The following is an 18,531-nucleotide window of genomic DNA, read 5'->3' as shown; positions in this document are numbered from 1 at the left end:
CAGGATCATCCATAGGACAGTTCTAGAATGAAGGCAATATACCCATGGCAAGTAGCAGTTGTGGGTTGGAGAAGAGGCAACTGCAGGACAATAAGATAGCTTCCACATGAGAAAAACAATTAAAATGAGTAGAAAATATGTAAAAGAACACCCAGGCTTTGCTTCCTACAAGAGTTATTTATTGGGATTCTTGACCACACCAGAAGACAGACAAATTAATTTGAGTTACTCTTTTTTTTTTTTTTTTTAAGGCAGTCTAGTTCCTTTTTTTTTTTTTTTTTAATTATTTATGATAGTCACAGAGAGAGAGAGGCAGAGACACAGACAGAGGGAGAAGCAGGCTCCATGCACCGGGAGCCCGACGTGGGATTCGATCCCGGGTCTCTAGGATCGCGCCCTGGGCCAAAGGCAGGCGCTAAACCGCTGCGCCACCCAGGGATCCCTGAGTTACTCTTTTTAAGGAAAAAAGTTACCTACAATTCACAAAGCAGGAAAGCACAACCACAAATAGGAATAGTTTATTTTATTTAGATTGCAAGTTTGACTGGCCAGGGCCCAAAGGCATTGTGTTTTCCTACAGGTAGGTTTGCCAAATAAAATACAGGACACTTAGATAAATTTTAATTTCAAATTACCAATGAGTATTTTTTGTTTTAGTATAAGAATGTCCAATGAAGTATAGTTTTGAAAAGTTATTCTCTGTTTATCTGAAATTCAAATTTAACTGGTGTTTTGTGTATCTACTTGCCAGATCTGGCAACCTAGATATTTATAACTTAATATAATTTATGTTGAAGTAATATTCAACACAAAATAAAGGGAGTAGAGAATAATTTGTATTTAGAAGTAATGAAAAAGAAAAAAAAAATCCTTCCCCTTGAACAATTCAGTTTTGTCAAAGCCAAATATGGGAAGGCTGACCCAGTTGTTTGAACATGTGTTCAGTTCCCGCAAAGACCCACTGGAAACATAGGGAAGGCCAAAGATCAGTAATTTTTCTACCACCCCCTTTTAAGGAATGCTCCTATTTGAAGACACTATAAAGAATCATTACTCTTGCTATTCAGAGTGTGCTGTGTGATGAGGTACACTTCACCCCAGTCAGAATGGCTCAAATTAACAAGTCAGGAAACAGGGGCTCCTGGGTGGCTCAGTGGTTGAGCATCTGCCTTCTGCTCAGGTCATGATCCCAGGGTCCTGGGATCGAGTCCCACGTCGGACTCCCTGTATGAAGACCACTTGTCCCTCTGCGTATGTCTCTGCCTCTCTCTGTGTGTCTCTCATGTATAAATAAATAAAATCTTTAAAAAAATTTCAGGAAACAAATGTTAGTGCATATACAGAGAAAGGGGAACCTTGTTACACTGTTGGTGGGAATGCAAGTCTGTACCTCCTCTCTGGAAAATCATATGGAGAGGTTCCTCAAGAAGTTAACAATAGATCTACCTTATGACCCAGCAATTGCACTACTGGGTATTTACCCCAAAGATACAAATATAACTATTCGAAGGTCACCTGTACTCCAATGTTTATACCAGCAATGTCAATAGGAGCCAAACTGTGGAAAGAACTCAGATGTCCATCGACAGATGAATGGATAAAGAAGATATGGTGTGTGTGTGTGTGTGTGTGTGTGTGTGTGTGTGTGTGTGTATACACGCAATAGAATATTACTCAGCCATCATAAAGGATGAATACTTGCTATTTGCACTGATGTGGATGGAACTGGAGGGTATTATGCTGAGCAAAAGAAGTCAGTCAGCAGAAAGACAATTACATGGATTTAGTCATGTGGAATATGAGAAACAGTGCAGAAGATCACAGGGGAAGAGAGGAAAACTGAATGGGAAGTCATCAGAGAGGGAGAAAAACTCTTGACTATAGGAAGCAAAGTTGCTGGAGGGGAGGTGAGTGGGGGATTAGATAGTTGGGTGAAGGGCTTTAAGGAGGACACGTGATGTGATGAACTCCGGGTGTTGTAAGTGACTGATGAATTATTGAACACTACATCTAAAACATGATGTACTATATGTTGGCTAATTAAATAAAAGAAAAAAAGTGTGCCATGAGGACCAGCAGCAGCAGCATCACCTAGAACTCTTTAGAAATGCAGAGTCCCAGGCCTTCCTCCAGACCTACCGAATCAGAATCTGCACTTTAAGGAGATCCCTGGTGATATATAGGCACAGTTAAGTGTGAGAAATGCATACTTAGTTCTATGGCTGCCAGTATGAGTTCTGAGATAGTGTGGGATCCGCGGGCTGTGTCAGGACCCAAGGGAGAGTGTGTAAACAGGGGTCTCTTCATTACAATGAAGAGAAACCTACCCTCCTGGATCCTGTTGAGGCTTTTGGGTGATATTTCATTGGAACAAAGGGTCAGTGACTTAATTTTTTTCTTAATTAAAGAAAAAGAGTTTGAAAAAAACAATAATCGAGATCATTCTATTTCCAAACGGGGAAACTGAGAAACAGAGAAAATGTGTGACTTAGTCTAAGTCCTGTGCTGGGAAGTGAGAGGTCCATGATGCTGTCCATACCTCACAGTCCTAGCCTTGTCCGTGATGCTGTCCATACCTCACAGTCCTAGCCTTTTCTCTCTTCCCCACAATTCACTGAAGGAAGCAGCACAAAACACCAGAAATTTTGGAACAACTGCTTGTCAAGTGCTATCATGCACCACTGGTGTCTTCTAGCTGGGCTTTGGATTTCAAAATTCGCCCCTTCCCTTTATCACTCACACTTAGTAACTTCCTCTGAAGGTCTCGTCTAGCCCACAGAAAACCTCTCTGCTCTGCTCTCCAAGCTTGCAGAGAAATCTCCAGCTGCAGTTTTGTGTACACTACTAACTGAGGATACCCTGCAGGTTTGTTTGTGGATATTTCAGCTAATTATCTTGCCACAGACCACTGAGACAGATCTGGATGACTGTTCAATTAATAGTTCTGAAGTAGTAATTAGGGAAAATACCTGTTTGCACAGCCCACCCCAGTGCCGACATATCCACATGAACATGTACTTCTGAATGTGATTAATCACATAAATAATTCTCAGAAATGAAATTAGAGATCACCCACGCATTACACCCAACAATGTTTTAAGGCATTACATCCTGAATCTCTGTAATGAATTAACATTACAATCTGGTTTGAATTTTTCAATTTTCAGCATACATCCTGCTCAGTTAGCAGGTGACCCTGCAGCCCCCCCATCAGCTTCTCTAACAATTTGAATTTGCCATTCTAAAAGGAACACAGATTTGGACATATCTGATCCTTGAGAAGGAAGTATAAATGCCAGGTAGTGACCCATCACACTTTATGGCAGAGCCAGACAGCATGCCCAGGTTCCTAGACTTCTTTGTCTTCTGGATAGATGCGTCATATTATACCACCAACATTCAAGATTTTTCTGTAAGAACTAAATCTTCACTTGTTCCATTACAGTCATAGAAATGCTCTGTTTTTTGTTTTTTTTGTTTTTCTTTTTTTTTAATTAATAAGGAGATCTCTGAACTGCAGATTGACTTAGAAAAGCAATTTCGGTTAGGACTGATTTGTATAGATTTCTCATTAATCTAGGAATCCTAAAAGGTAATAGAGGGAGACAAGAGAAGATAGAAGAATGATAGAAGATAGAAGATAGAAGATAGAAGAATGATAGAAGAACCATGACACAGAAGAATTCTTAAATCATTATCTTCTCCCCAAAGTTAAAGTCAATTATCTCAGGCAAGCAAGTATAAGGGTTCTAGGATTCTAGGTTCTAGGATTCTGGAGGACAAACCTTCAGATACAAATTTACAGATGAGGAAACAAAGTGATTTATTTAAGGTCATTAATTGATTTGTGATGTGTGAAAATATTTTAGAAAGGAAGCAGAATTTTGGCAAAGTCATTACTCTTTATTCAGCATTCTTTGGGCTAAGATTGAGGTATCAAGAAGTGTCAAAGAATGTAAAATCAAATCAAATTATTAAGCCCCAATGCATGCTATTTGTCAGATTTTGTTATAAAATTTAAGGTATTATGGGAGGAAAAGCCCTTTCTTTTAATCTAGTCAAAATCTATGGAAGTAATTATATATTTTTTTACTTTTGCACAAATAAAATACTCATGTCAAATAATTTTAGCTATATTATACCTATTCTACTTTGTTCATCTTTAGAAAGTTTGATACCTATGTTAATTCTTCAGTGCATTTTCTCATCTTTTCAATCTACATTGAAAATCCCTTTCTTCTCAAATTATTTTATCTTCCATTTGGAAACCATGGAAACCATATATCTTTCTTTGGTCATGTGTCCTCCAACACAGCATCTAGCAATATTTTAGAAATTTCAATTGTTTAGTGAATAATTTCTGTGTTCTCCTTTGGTCCAATAATTTCACTTTGAAAGTTCATAAAAGGAACTGACCAGAGAGAGATATTCCCATCAGGTGATCAACAAAGATACTCATTGTAAAATCATTTCTGTTGTCAAAAAATTGGGAAAAAACTCAAAATCAAATTGACTATATAAATCATGGTTGAGTTATGAATAATATGGCCTACAAACATTTAAAATAATTTTGTGCAGAGATAGTTCATAAATTTTTTCAGTGTACACTTAAGTGCAAAAATAGAATTTTATAAAACAGTATGTGCAAGGATTTAATGTTTCTAGAAATGTATATAAGTGATGTACATTGATAGTTGAACCAATGTATGTGTGAATGGTGAGATCTCTAGTCATTTTAAATCTTGTTAGGGTCTGTCTGTTTCTTTCTTTCTTTCTTTCTTTCTTTCTTTCTTTCTTTCTTTCTTTCTTTCTTTCTCTTTTTTCCTACCTTTAATAGGAAACCAAGAGTTTTCCCTAAGGATATGTAGTTAATTCAGAAAATAAGTTTGTACCGTGTTAGAGAGGAAGCTTCACTGGCCATCATTTTTGTACTTTCTATTTTGAGTACCTCTATGATGAACTCAGAAAGTACATGATAAATATTACCAATAGTCCTCCAGTCTTTCACCTAAGACATAAAATTATTAATTAATAATTCTGACTTACTAATAGAATACTGAAGTTACTAGTTATGTTATATTTTTTCATAAGACTGTAATAAAATTGGGAGTGCCCAGATGGCTCAGTCATTTAAGTGTCTGCCTTCAGTTCAGGTCATGATCTCAGGGTCCTGGGATCAGCCCTGCTTCAGGATCCTCGCTTAGCGGAAGTTTGCTTCTCCTTCTCCCTCTACCCTTCCTCCCACCCCCACTCATGCTCTCATGCATGTGCCTTCTGTCTCTCTCTCTCTCAAATAAATAAAATCTTTAAAACAAACAAACAAAAAAATACTGAAATAAAATTAGAACCATGTTCACAAATTTCGTGAGTCGTACACAAACCACCAAATTTTAAGGAGAGTTAACTTTGAAAGTTAAGTAGATCTCATTTTAAATCTGAGTTCTGCCATTTGCTGGCTTAATGGGTTTGTGCAAAATGTAAATGATTGACTTGTGCATTTTAATGAGATTATATATGTAAAGCACCTAGTATAAAGCATTAAATACAGCTAAGAGCTCAATAAAATATAACTTTCACAAGCATCATCATCATCATTCTCATCATCTATGCTCCTTTTTATTTAGAACAAATCTAATTGGATAAATCTGATATGTAGCATTGTATAAATTTAAGTTTCACAGCATGTTACTTTGATACATTGATATAATAAGGTTGTAACATTATCACATTATATACTTCTAGTACAATAGTATTGTCTAAATTCTGTATACTGTACTTTAGATCTCTGTGGCTCAATACTAGTTTCAAGTCTGTACCCTAAAACACAACCAGTTTTATTCCCCAGCCCCCATCTCCTGTTAACCACTGTTTGTTTTTTTTAAACATGTCTGACCTTTTTAGGTTACACATATAAGTGATATGTCTTTCTCTGACTTATCTCACTTAGCATAATATGCTCAAGGTCCATCCATATTGTTGCAAGTGGCAGGATATCCTCCTTTTTCATGGCTGAATAGCTTTCCATTGTGTATATATCCAGCTTTTTTGTTCATTGACCCATTGATGGGCATTTGTGCTGTTTCCACACATTAGCTATTGTGAATAATGCTGCAATAAACTTGAGAGCACAGAGGTCTCATCAAACTCCTGTTTTCATTTCCTTTGGATATATGGCCAGAATTGGAATTGCTGGATCATATGGCAGATCTATTTTTAACTTTTTGAAGAACCTCCATATGTTTTCCATGGTGGTTGGAACTAATCTACACTCCCACCAGCAGTGGAGAAGGCCTCCCCTTTCACCATCTCATTGCCAGCACCTGTTGTCTCTTATTTTCTTGATGATAATCTGTGCACCTTTTTAAGTCACTGACAGCACAATATCTTTATGTGCTGGGTTGTCAAGTATGGCTAGTTCACAAGGCTGTACTTGCCAGCTGGCAGGCAGGCGGGCCTTGGAAAGGTGGAGGTTTGGAGCAAAGACTGAGTGGTGCTACTTGACTCGGAGAAGGACTAGGGCAGCTGGGCCTTCAAAAACCCAACTGTGAAGTAACTGAAACCGAAATGGGAGTTTCGTGAGCACAGTAGCAGATTGTCATTTCTCCACTGACAGGAGTGATCATGAGTTAAAGTGCCCAGCTCCCTAAAAATGCTCAGCGTATTTCCATCAATGATGATTTTTAGTTCCAACAAAGACACAGTATTTGCTATTCAGCCCTCTCTTTGTTTTAACTTTTTTTTTTCCAGAAAATAAGGATAATTCAGTTTTTCACGTATACCACAGGACTTAATCAGTTAATAAATATAAGGCATTCTGATCACATGATGTTATACAGGCAGGAAATAATATTAATAGGCAGAATGTAATTGCCTCACTAGGTATTTTTCCAGAAAGTAGAGCTAATACTCATTCCTACCTGATGTGAAAACTCTTCTATGCCCATTAATCATTGCCAGTGGAATGGACTTGGCAAATCTAGAAAGCTGCCAAATGCCAGTATCTACACTGATATTTAACATTTTTCACATTAAAATTCTTTCGATAGAAATAAACTTCAGACAGAAATAAACTTCCTTCAGTACTTATTGTCTTATATACTCCAAAATTGCAGGCACTCTGATAAATGGAGCATTAGTTTCCAGTGTCACTGGAGCCGTGAAATGCATCTTAGTGTCTCCTGCTGCTGTAACTTAATAATTCATATCAGCACTTCTATTTGCAAATCACAGAAGGTTTGTCTGATGGACAGAGTACTAGGGAAAGGTGCGCTCCTTTTGTCAGAATAAATAACCTGGATTTTAGGACTGGTGTCTACTTGTACAATTATTTAAGTCATAGGCTTGAGATTGTCTATGACATCTGTTAATTTTCAAATGCAAAAAAAATCACGTATCGGAAGTCTTAGCTTAATAAATAATTTCTTCAGATATTAAATGATTTTTCTTTTAGTTTGTTTACTAGAAAGTCTAGCACCTAATTTGAGACACACTTCTAAGAGCTGTGCAGAAGAGTATGGCCTTATGTTTTTGAGAGAATTAATAAATAAAATAGCATGATATTATTCCTAGAGAAGAGAAATAGTCAGTGGCTAGATATTCAGAAAACTTGTTTTTTTTTTTTTCTACAATTCATTTTTTTCCTAGTTAGACACTCAGAGAATCTTTTAGACAAAAGTATGCATAAGGCATACATGACTTTGGGAAGCTTGTTCCTATGGGGCAGCTATGGTAAATGGACTGTTTGCTCCTAGTGCCATAGGAAAGATGAAAACATGGGTCTTTGAGCACATGTAATTCCATCTGTGGTAGTAACATGAGAGAATTTAATGTATTGCTAAATTTAATTCAGAAGCTAATCTAAAATATTTGGCAAATACTGGGGCATCTAGGTGGCTCAGTCTATTGGGCATCCAACTATTGGTTTTGGCTCATGTTGTGATCTCAGGGTTCTGGGATCCAGCCCCCTGTTGGGCTCTGCAGTCAGCATAGAGTCTACTTGAGGATTCTCTCTCCCTCCCCTTCTGCCCTCACCACCCATGCTCTCTCTCTGTGTCTCTCTCTCCTCCCCCAAATAAGTAAATGAATAAACCTTTAAAATATTTGGCAGATATGTTTTTCATGATACGACCATCACCCTGGTATTCATTACTTTTGCATTTTCTGTTTTAGAGACGCCCAAGCAGATGGCCTGCGATGAAGTTTCGAAGAGGTTCTGGTCATCCTGCCTATGCGGAAGTTGAACCAGTTGGAGAGAAAGAAGGTTTCATTGTATCAGAGCAGTGCTAAAATTTCTAGGACAGAACAGCACCAGTGCTGGCTTACAGGTGTTAAGACTAAAAATTTGCCTATACCTTTAAGATGCACACACACACACACACACACACACACACACAAAGGATCCCTAAGCTGTTGTAGCCTGAAGGAGATGAGATTTCTGGACAAGCCCAGCCCAGGAAGGGTAAAAGAAAAACTAAAACATATGCAAGGTACCACTGACCATCGAACATAGAATTCCCTAGTGGAATGACATTTTATAGTTCACTCAGAACATCTCCTGTGGACTTAACTAAAGTATGACAATATCACAGTGCTATTGGCTTAGGTGCAGGGTTGCAAAGGGATCGAGAAAAACAATAATAATAAAGCTTTAGTTCCTGAGGGATCTCCACCTTTGGTTCAAATATTCTTCTCTGATGTCTCAAAGATGACTGAGTTCCAAAGCCTGAACCCTTTCTTCCAAAAGAGCAATGATGACTGTTTCAAGATTGCTAAGAAAAACAGCTCATGCAGGAGCAAAAAAACAAATGTTCAATAAGAGATTTTCTATTTTTCCACCAGATGTGGCAAAAAGGATTTTGTTCTTCTGGTCTAGAACCACTTGTTGCAACAAGTTCATTATTTTACAGAACGAATATTTTATCTGTGGAGGAGGTTCAAACCGTGCCTCCTTTTCCTGTTAATGAGTGTCCCTTCTATGGGTTGTAACAGAATTGCCAAACTCTTAGCTAAGGATGAGGGAGAGAGAGTGGCACCTGAGGGTTTCCCTTCTGCCTCGGGATAAAACACTTCTTTTTTTTTTTTTTTTTTTTTAAAAAAAAAAAAAGGATTCATTGCCTCTGTTTTGCCAGCTATGAAATCCTATGAAGCCACATTTGCTCTTGGCTGAAGGAAACAATACGGAGAGTCCCTAATTGTTTTTGAAGCAAAAACGTTAAGGGATTCTAAACATACGGGGCAGGAGGGGTTCAGGTTATTCTTTCTTTTTACTTTGCGCTACTTCAGTACTTAAGGCCCATGTCATTGTCGATTCCTGTCTCAGAAGCCATTCAAGTCAGCATATCCCTGACGATAGAAAAAGAATGAAAGAACCCTGCTGAATCATACAGTAATTTTCTTTAAAGCACATAGTAGTTACATAAATATATATATAAATATATTTTTGTTTATAACTAACACAAGGCAGGCTCTTGTGACTCAAAGAGTGCATTTGTCATCAGGACAAAACAAATGCGAGATGCATTACTGCATACTTCCATAGAGTTGTAAAATAATCCTTAATATTAGAATATTTTTATGTCACTTAGCAAAAGTGGTTCAATCAGTTGCAGTGCCGATCATTTTCCTGCCTATTTGAGCCACTCTTTCATTTCTCTCAACCCCTTCCATCCCTGGCTAAATAGAGCAGATGCAAAATGCTCCTTAGATGGATCTGTCATTTTGCCCAGTAATCACAATCCAGATTTTGAAACCTCTCGGTGAATGGGGAAAGGCCAAGGCATTGCTTGAGGAGGAAAGTGGTTAATACGTATCCCAAGCTCCCAAGATTTAAATTCAGGTCCTATGTGTACAATGTCATGGACACCTCGACCCACGAAACTAACATCCTGTGCCAAGACGCTGTAGGGTACAGTGTTCAACATTTGCAGATTCAGGTATCGAGAAGCAGAGATGTCTTGTAAGCAGCACTTTACTAACAGCTTAGCATCTGTACCCAGTGTCTCCATTGAACATCAGTCTACTAACAGAGTACCATATTTTATCTTCACAGTCAGCTGATGTAAACTACTGCTATTTTCCATCACATATATTTTGCTTTACATTTTTAAATACCTGATGAGGTTAGTCATTTCTTCCTAACCTACTTAGTTAATAATTGCAAAAACAAAACAAACAAAAAAAAAAGACAAAAAACAAAAACAAAAAACAAAACCTGACAAGCAATTGAAGGATGTGATGACAATCTCTCTGCAGTATCTGCATTCAGTTTGTATGAAATATCCCAACTTATTTCTTGTGGGGTAGGTTTGGTCAGATAGCAATAACCAAATGACTTGCCAACGTAACTGGTGCAACTGGTATTCTACAAAGATATAAGGAACACATAGACGATTCCTTTTAGGATAAGATAACGCTTCTTCCACTAGCTTTTGTGATAGTGATGGCTTCCAATAGCAGTTGATTGACAGTTATAGAAACCTTGTGTATATATCAAACTCCTTACACAATTCTTTGAAGTTGTCATGTTGTCTTTATTCCCTTCAGAGCCCATCTTCCACTTTCAATTAAAAGAATTGACAATTCTGGAAAAAACAAATAAGACATAAAACACTGAATTGTTCAGTGAACTAAAGCATCATATAATAGGGGAAAGTTTTTGGAAGTGTGAGAAAACTTCCTAACGAAAGGAGAAGTTAAAGGTGGTGAGAAGTTTCTGCTGTATATGAATCTTTTAGTGGTAAGGGGAAAGGCTGACTAATCCCTTTTTTTCATGAAATTTTTATTCTATTTTATATTTCTGGTTTGTTCCTGGTGCCCATTAACTGCAAAGGAGGAGCAAACATACACAATGTTTCTAGAAATTCAGAATGGACATTGATGCTTTGGACTTTACATACATCATATATTAGAAGGGGTGCATCTATACATTTCTTAAATACTATGAACATAGTAGAGAGAGGATGACAATTTTAAAAGTTAAGAATAGCAAAGGAACACACACAGACTTCTGAAGAAACCAGATAAATGGTGCTACAGAGAAAATAATATTTGATGATTAGGATGAAGTATGAATGTCAAGAAAAATAAATCCAACCAGATGGCACTAACCACAATGTTGGTGTGTTTATGAAGTGTTTAGACTTTAAGATATACTAACAAACAGAAAACTGATGATCAATAAAATAAGTACAGTTTGCCCTCATTATTATTTTACTTTCGAATACCTAAGGCTAATCTCTCTCACATGGAGTTTCTAGAGTTGTGCTGTCCAGTATCATATCCACCAGCCAAATGTGGCTATTTAAATTTAAATTAATTAAAAATAAATTTAAAAAAAACTCAGTTCTTCAGTCACTAGTCACATTCTGAATGCCCAATAGCCACCTGTGCCTTGTTGACTTCCATATCGGAGAAAACAGAACATTCCCATCATTGCAGAAAATTCTATTATACAGTGCTGTAGAGGTCTTTCCTTTTAATTCTCTCCATTTGAATAAAAAGGAGGAGGAAGAAAAAGAGAAGATTTGGTCATTCTTGGGTGTATCTGAGTGTTTTTGATCTCAGAGACACAGCATGCTATAATGGAAAGAATACCAGCTGACACAGCTTTGAGTCTCCACTATGTTATCTTGGGAAAATCACTTTAACTTCCATGAGTCTCAATTTACAATTTTGGAAAATAAAAATATTTTTGTTCTGCTTTCCTTGCAAGGTTGTTATTACGCAGATTGATGCACAGATGTACAGATGTACAGAGTTTCAAAACTTACATCAATGTAACTCATATGAAGCACATCCTTGGTTCAGTCTCAGCACAAATTTGCATCCGGAGGAAGAAAAGCATCAATCCTAAAAGCATTCAAAGACAATCAAATCAATACACTTCTTGAGAAAATGCCAAAGGAAATTGCTCAATTTTTTCTCTATCTTAATATTTTCTCTTAATATTTCCCCTGTCACATCTCTCCCAACTTTGACTCCTCTGCCATGAAAGAGGCCCTGTGAGTATCCTGTAACTAGCACAAATCTTTATTCTGTAGAGTCACTTAGCCTCTCTAGTTCCTTGTGATTTCCTAGTTTACTCTTTGTAGCAATGAGAAGCCCAGCAGCTGACCACCAGGCTTCTCTTTAGAAGGAAATACCTCAAATAAATAATTTTAAATATTTGTTTTATCCCTGTAACACAAATATAAGGGGCCAATGCATTAAAATATAAAAATATGTGGAGCTTAATTGGAACTATAGAAATTAGCAAATGCAAATAAGAGGATTACTATTCTTTTAAATTATACTACTATGCAGATAATATATATTCTGATTAGTATAATTTATTAGTTTCTGAGGCAAAAAATTCTTAATGTTATTACCTTTCGTGAAGAAGTATAAATTTTGTTATGTACTCTTGTGTCTGTTGCCCGTTTGAGAAAATGTTTTGCTAGAATCCATGCCTTGATTCAAGAAACTTTCCTTCCATTATAAGAAATGAGTTTTTAAATAAGACTGAGAAATAGATCCTATTGTCATGGTTTCTTCCTCCTGTAACATGTTATTTTGCCTTGTATTTCTGCAGGTATTTTTCAGATATTTTATTACAATGAGCTTTACTAATTCCCAAAGATTTCTCTAGCTCTAACTTTCCCATCCTATCCTGTGTTTTGGCATCAGCATCCATAGGCCAGAATTACGGCAGGTCATCTAACCCAAGCTTATCGTCTTACAGATCAAAACACTGATGCCCAGAAAGATATGATAATTTTCCCAGTGTCAGAATTGTGTGTTGAACTTAACACTCCTGACTGGTCATTTCTGTTACCATTTTTCTTGCCTTGGTCAGCAATTAAGGCCAACCAACCAGCTTAGAGGGCTAATTTAATCTGTAGTATTGACTATTCTTATAGAACGTGGACAATCTTCCTCTATCATGTTCATGTATGGTACCATCTTTATAACAACCAGTGACTTCAGGCTCCAGCCATTACAGTGTCTTTATTTGGTTTTGCATGTCCCTCACCCCTCCCTGTGGTCATCTGTCAGCAACACTATTTTTTCTCATTTAAAATTGTTCTACCTTTGTTTCGTTTCTTCCCAAATATATCTGAAAACTAAGACTCTTCATAGCCTGTTTTCTTACAACACAATTTTTATTTGCTTTTTAAACTGTTTGAACATTTTTGTCCTAGGAAGGTTTTCTTGAGCAAATATTGTGAGGTCTGTGGCATTACCTATTATATATTCATATTATCTTGTGTTTGTAAAGCACTTTTCATTTTGTGGAGCACTTTGACTCATCCCTTTATTTGTTCACTCATCCAGCCACTCAGTTTACTTAAATGTTTATTGAACACCTACTGGAACCAAGTTCCTCTACTGGACCTTGTGATATATAGAGATAAATACAAATAGTGAGAGTTCAGGCATGTCAACTGATAATTGTAATATGATGGAATCCTCAAACACAATTTTGCAAGTGGGTCAGATCAATATAACTCCATCCAATTCCCAATTCCAGTAGTCTACTATATGTAGATAGGGAGGTATCAAGTATGTTCCCGAAGACTGTTTCAGAAATACAGTACATCATTGCACATTGGTGCTGTTTGCTCTATTTCTAATGATTTGCAAATTTCATTCGTGAGAAGAAAAGTGACTCATCCAAAGTTGTCCCAGACCCAGGAGGACTTCCCAGGTCACTTGAACTTCTTCAGACTAGATGTAACAGTTCTCTTTTCTTGTACCAATATTTTCTGAATTTTCAACATCATAGTTTTAAGGTTTTCTGGAAGCACCAGTGTATCAAAGAAGCATTTGCACTTTAGGTGTGTGTGGTTGTTATGTCACAAGCTTTCTCAACTTCAGCATTAATTCTTTGTGGGAGGGTAAGATGGAAATAGTTCCGTGCATTGTAGGGCATATTTGGCAGCTTCCAAGCAGAACAGCTTCTGTTGACTGTATGCCCGTAGCACTCTGTCTCTCTGTCTCTCTCTCTCATACACACATACACACACACACACATGCACGCACACACATGGACTTATGATAACTAAAGATGTCTCCAAACATTGCCAAATGTCCTTGGATTGGGCTTGGTAAAAGTACCAGATAATCTAATGAGCAAAACATATGAGGGAAAAAAAAGAAAGGTTTCTCTTTTGCTGTTTACTTAAACTTTATGATAAATAGGGTTTTTTTTTCTATTTCCAATAAGACTTGGAATCATAAACTGTTTGAATTAGAAGGGACTGTAAAAGTTACTAGTTCAATTACAACCCACCATCATCCTTATCTATTTCCCCATCTCTCAGCTTTACAAATTTATTGAGAGATCAGAAGATTGGTTATCTCTGGAAACTTGGAAACTGACTTTTTCATAGCGAGAGATAAGTCTGTTTGGTAATTATGCCTTGCTGCTATAATAGTACCTGCTGTGATTTTAGCTTCAGTATGGGGACTCTGGGTCATACAACTTCAGTATCCCAATCTCTGCTTTCAGGAGTTTTCTTTTGGTCATTTCACACATCTGTAAATCTTAGTCCTTCATCTTTGCCTTCAAAATATGTATGGAAGTTGAAGCTTGGTACATCTAAATTCAAGTATATCTGGATGAGCTTTTTATTTCTGATACTCTGATATTTCTATTTGTATATCTGATTTTTTATTATCCTTCTAGAAGAAAAAATTGACCGTCTCAAGTAATTGAAAATTGGAATTTTGAGAGTCAGAATGTTTAAATCTGTCAAGCCAAAGTTCCTATTGACTTGATGTGCCTTAAGTCCGTTTTCCTGTTGGGTCAGTGATTTCCTATGGGTAACCGTGAGTCAAGTCAGTTGTGCTTGTGTCTATCTGCACCAGTTAGAAAACTTGATGGAGTTTTAACAAAGACAATCCCTCAGGAATATTCCTAGAATAACAACAAGCCCCCAACTAGAATAGCAGGCCTCCCTTGATTCCTTTTCTAACAGACCACCCCAGACTTTGCAAGCATTCTTAATCATTTACTAAAAGTTGCTACTATGACGACACAATTGAAAGCCTTGATTACTTTGTCTAAAGCTATAAAATAATTGATGAGCACGCACAGAGTGAGCTCTCTCAAGACAATCCTAGAAACCAGAAAGCTTCAGCCCAGGAGACCCTTGAGCACACCTCTACCACGATCCTATCAAACAGTTTGATGTTACATAATATTTTGATTAAGCTGATCTTCTAATCTCAGTCGAAATTGGAATGCATCTGCTGATTGTGACCTGACATAACTTTTAAACCATCCACTGCCCATCACTATCACAGTGATTATTGCAAAGAAGTAAGATGGTAATTTTTTTAAGATGGTAATTATTCAAGTAAAATCACATAATTTCTTGAATCACTTCTCCCTGACAAGTTTATGAAGTACATCATCATTGGCTTCTCAATAGCACGTTTATTATGAATGACCAAATTATGTCTAGAGAAATAAGTGCTCAAAACATGTAATTATAAGTGAATTTCCAGGTGACTGTTGACATTAAAAGATTCTGTTACTTCAAATCCAGAATAAAAGGCTGGGGGAAAAAGTAATGTAAATCATATGCTGGTCCTCATCTTTTTCTAATTTCTAAAATTTACTAACATCTGAGAATTACTAAAAAAAAAAATCTCCTAATGGAATAAAGCAAAACAATTTAAGTTGGCAGATAGTGATATATCTATCTTGATTCTGGTTGAAAATCTCAGTGACTTCTCTCATTCCTACTAGTGTGTTACTTTTAAAAAGAATCTCTCTTTTCCCTAGCATTACAAAAACTATATATTCATGACCAAAATACCACTTAATGATCATGAAACTATAAACCTTTTGCCTATTACACAGATAAATAGCATGAAACTAATTTTAGAAGTCTGCTATATGAGGACAGGTATAAACATAGGAACAGGTGGGTGTGTATATTCATGGAAAAAATAAAGATTGATATAGACCATCAAGCAGAATTTTCACCTTCTTCAGAGCAATGTACAGATCAATAGTAGATGAAGATCAGCTCACAATTAGGTCATTCAGACACTCATACACTGGGGCACAAATCCTGCAGGTTATCCTAGGAAGCAGGTGACATACAGAAAGTCACAAATGTCCTCAATCTAACTCAACTATCATCCACCTATACTTCTCCCTATGGCACAATACGAAAGCCATGAAGGCCCCTGCTCTAGGAAATTGGGTTACTTATGGTCAAGTAAGGACCAAAAAGGGGCTTTTCCATTGATCTTCTCTGACCTTCAAGGCAAGTGCTTTGGTTCCCCTGTACCAGAGACCATGAGACAGCCAACCACACACAGGCAATAAAAGTACAATAAAAAGAAAATAATTTTCTTGAGGAAAAGAGAAGAAATGATTCTTTCAACTGCGGACCCGTTGCTGAATCTTTGTGAGGTTTGACCATCTTGGGACCAGATTCATGTACTATTATCAAGACATATGGTCAAGTTCAAGCAACTACTTGTAAGGTGATTTGAATAAAAACATGCTCAGATTGTCATATTTATAGCAGAGAAATAAAAACCCAAATTAAGTGTCCTCTACCAGTTTACTCTGAAAATACCATCAAAGTGAAGTCAGAGCTTTCCTTGCTGAGAACTGTTAAAATCATTTTAGGGAAATGAATTAAGGTTCTTTAGACACAGACATTTTGTGTACATTATAGCTAAATCTCAGGGCCCTAGCTGAGAAGGAGAAAGTCTTTTCATGGGTTGGTCAAAACAAATCTCTCATTTGCCTCATTTGAGACATTTGGACAGTGCCTGGGAAGTACATTATTTTCAAGGGAAAAAAAGAGACAGCCTTTTTTGCATGCCAGCTGGGATCATGGGAACTTCCAATGCCAGGAATTTACTACTGTTTCTGGTAATTCTGCTTGTAGTCATCTGAAATGTTGAAGTGTGAAAGGAGAAGTTGGGCACCCGGGGGGGCTGTCTGTGTTTTATGCCAGTTGCACCAGTGCACAGAATATTTGTAAATGCACTTCGAAGTGGGTATAATTGTACCCTTTGTCAGAATCACAAAGCTCACTGTGGTGCTCCTGAAAGAGAACATTGGGGGAAAATCTGACCCTCTAAAGCCAGTCAACCCCATACAAAAGGAAAGACTGTGTGGGTGAGCACAGCACATTGCAAGATTGTTTCTCACTGTTTTTCCAAAGCGCTGTACTCAAATCAAGGATGCATCTTTCAGGTGAAGGTTAATTTTGCAGAGGTTTTCCAAAACTTCATTTAGTACAGGGTTTGGAAAACTGAGCACTTTAAATTTGCTCCAGTCCTCTGGGCATCATTCCTATTTCCTCTGCCCTGTCAGTGAGACATTCCGAGCTGCATTCTTCCACGATCAAATAACATGCGCATTCTTCATGATGACCTCACGCTTGACGTACCTGAACCTGCAAATGTAAAAAATGATTGTACATGAATTTGCACTTAATGGTGTCTGATAGCAGAAAAGGTATGACCTTTATTGAAACCTACTGCTTCAATTCAAGAATTCAGATGCTATGTACTTCTGCAAGCTTCCTGATTATTTTCTCTGTAAGATTAATTATCTGAGTTTGAATGTATTTCCTTACAGTTCATTAATTTGCCATCTCTTTTACCTGGGGATCGTTATGATTGCAATAATTCATTAAAGTTTTCCTCATGCAGCTACTTAAGCCAAGTTTTTCTGCAATTCTGGTTCTGCCTACAGTATGTGGGAAATCTTCAAAAATTTTTTTCCTAGTAATAATTTTGTAAGAAAGCCGGTTTATCGACTGTGATGGTGGCACAGTTCATCTTAAGAAGTCTGGAAGCTGGTGGTGACCAAATGTTATCTGTGTTCTCTCTGTTGATTGCTATTTTCTGAATTAAATCCTGTTTTTTCACTTGCAGTTGGAGTCAACAAATTTGGGATTTTAGAAGGGGAAGAAGGGAACAATTTGTGTAATACTGCTGTCATATTTGACTACATATTAAAAACAATAAATGATCATTTTGTTTTAATTTCTTAAATACTTCTATCTTTGTCTTTCAACATATTTTTTGCTTCCTTTCCACTGTTAGTTTTGAAACACTTTACTTATTATGAAAAGAAAGTGTCCAGTGTCCAGAACTGAGGGCTAATTAACATGGTAGAAAATCCTTTTGCTTCTAAACCTGCCCTGATACCAACTCGAGTGAGCTATAGAAAAGGAAGGACCTAGAATGCCATAGTGTGCAGCTGGGTGGAGGCTTGCTTCCTGCCCCCACCCCTCAAAGCACAGAGGCCCCTGGTTGAGCCCTAGGTCAGACTGTTGGGACTTAGCTGCCAGTTTAACTCCAAGTACTTGAATAAATCAGGATGCTTCCATTCAGCTCTTGCCTTCATCACTAGCCTTGGTCTGGAAGCTCCAGTGATTTTGTTTTCAAATGAATTACCTAAAGGTTCTCCGTTATCCCATTCCCCTTGTTCCAAACTGGAAATGATTGTACCTCTTTCTCCAGGGGCTTTTGGATGTGTGCCTCAGCTAATTTATGTAGAACATCTAAAGT

The 18,531-nt window shown here is 37.2% G+C and overlaps 1 protein-coding gene across 4 annotated transcripts in view; it reads left to right on the top strand.

The window, feature by feature from the left end:
• Positions 1-18,012, top strand: part of PLXDC2 (plexin domain containing 2) — a 514,506-nt gene extending 496,494 nt beyond the window's left edge. For all 4 annotated transcript variants that reach the window (XM_077896883.1, XM_077896880.1, XM_077896881.1 and 1 more), the window contains one exon: positions 8,170-18,012. In XM_077896883.1, coding sequence (XP_077753009.1) covers positions 8,170-8,286 — 117 coding nt within the window. In that variant the 3' untranslated portion in view covers positions 8,287-18,012. The remainder of the gene's footprint in view (positions 1-8,169) is intronic.
• Positions 18,013-18,531: the final 519 nt, after the last annotated feature.

The sequence above is a fragment of the Canis aureus genome, chromosome 5, assembly GCF_053574225.1.
Source record: "Canis aureus isolate CA01 chromosome 5, VMU_Caureus_v.1.0, whole genome shotgun sequence".
NCBI lineage: Eukaryota > Metazoa > Chordata > Mammalia > Carnivora > Canidae > Canis > Canis aureus.
Note: the sequence above shows the minus strand (reverse complement) of the source record. Positions and strands in the feature narration are given on the sequence as shown.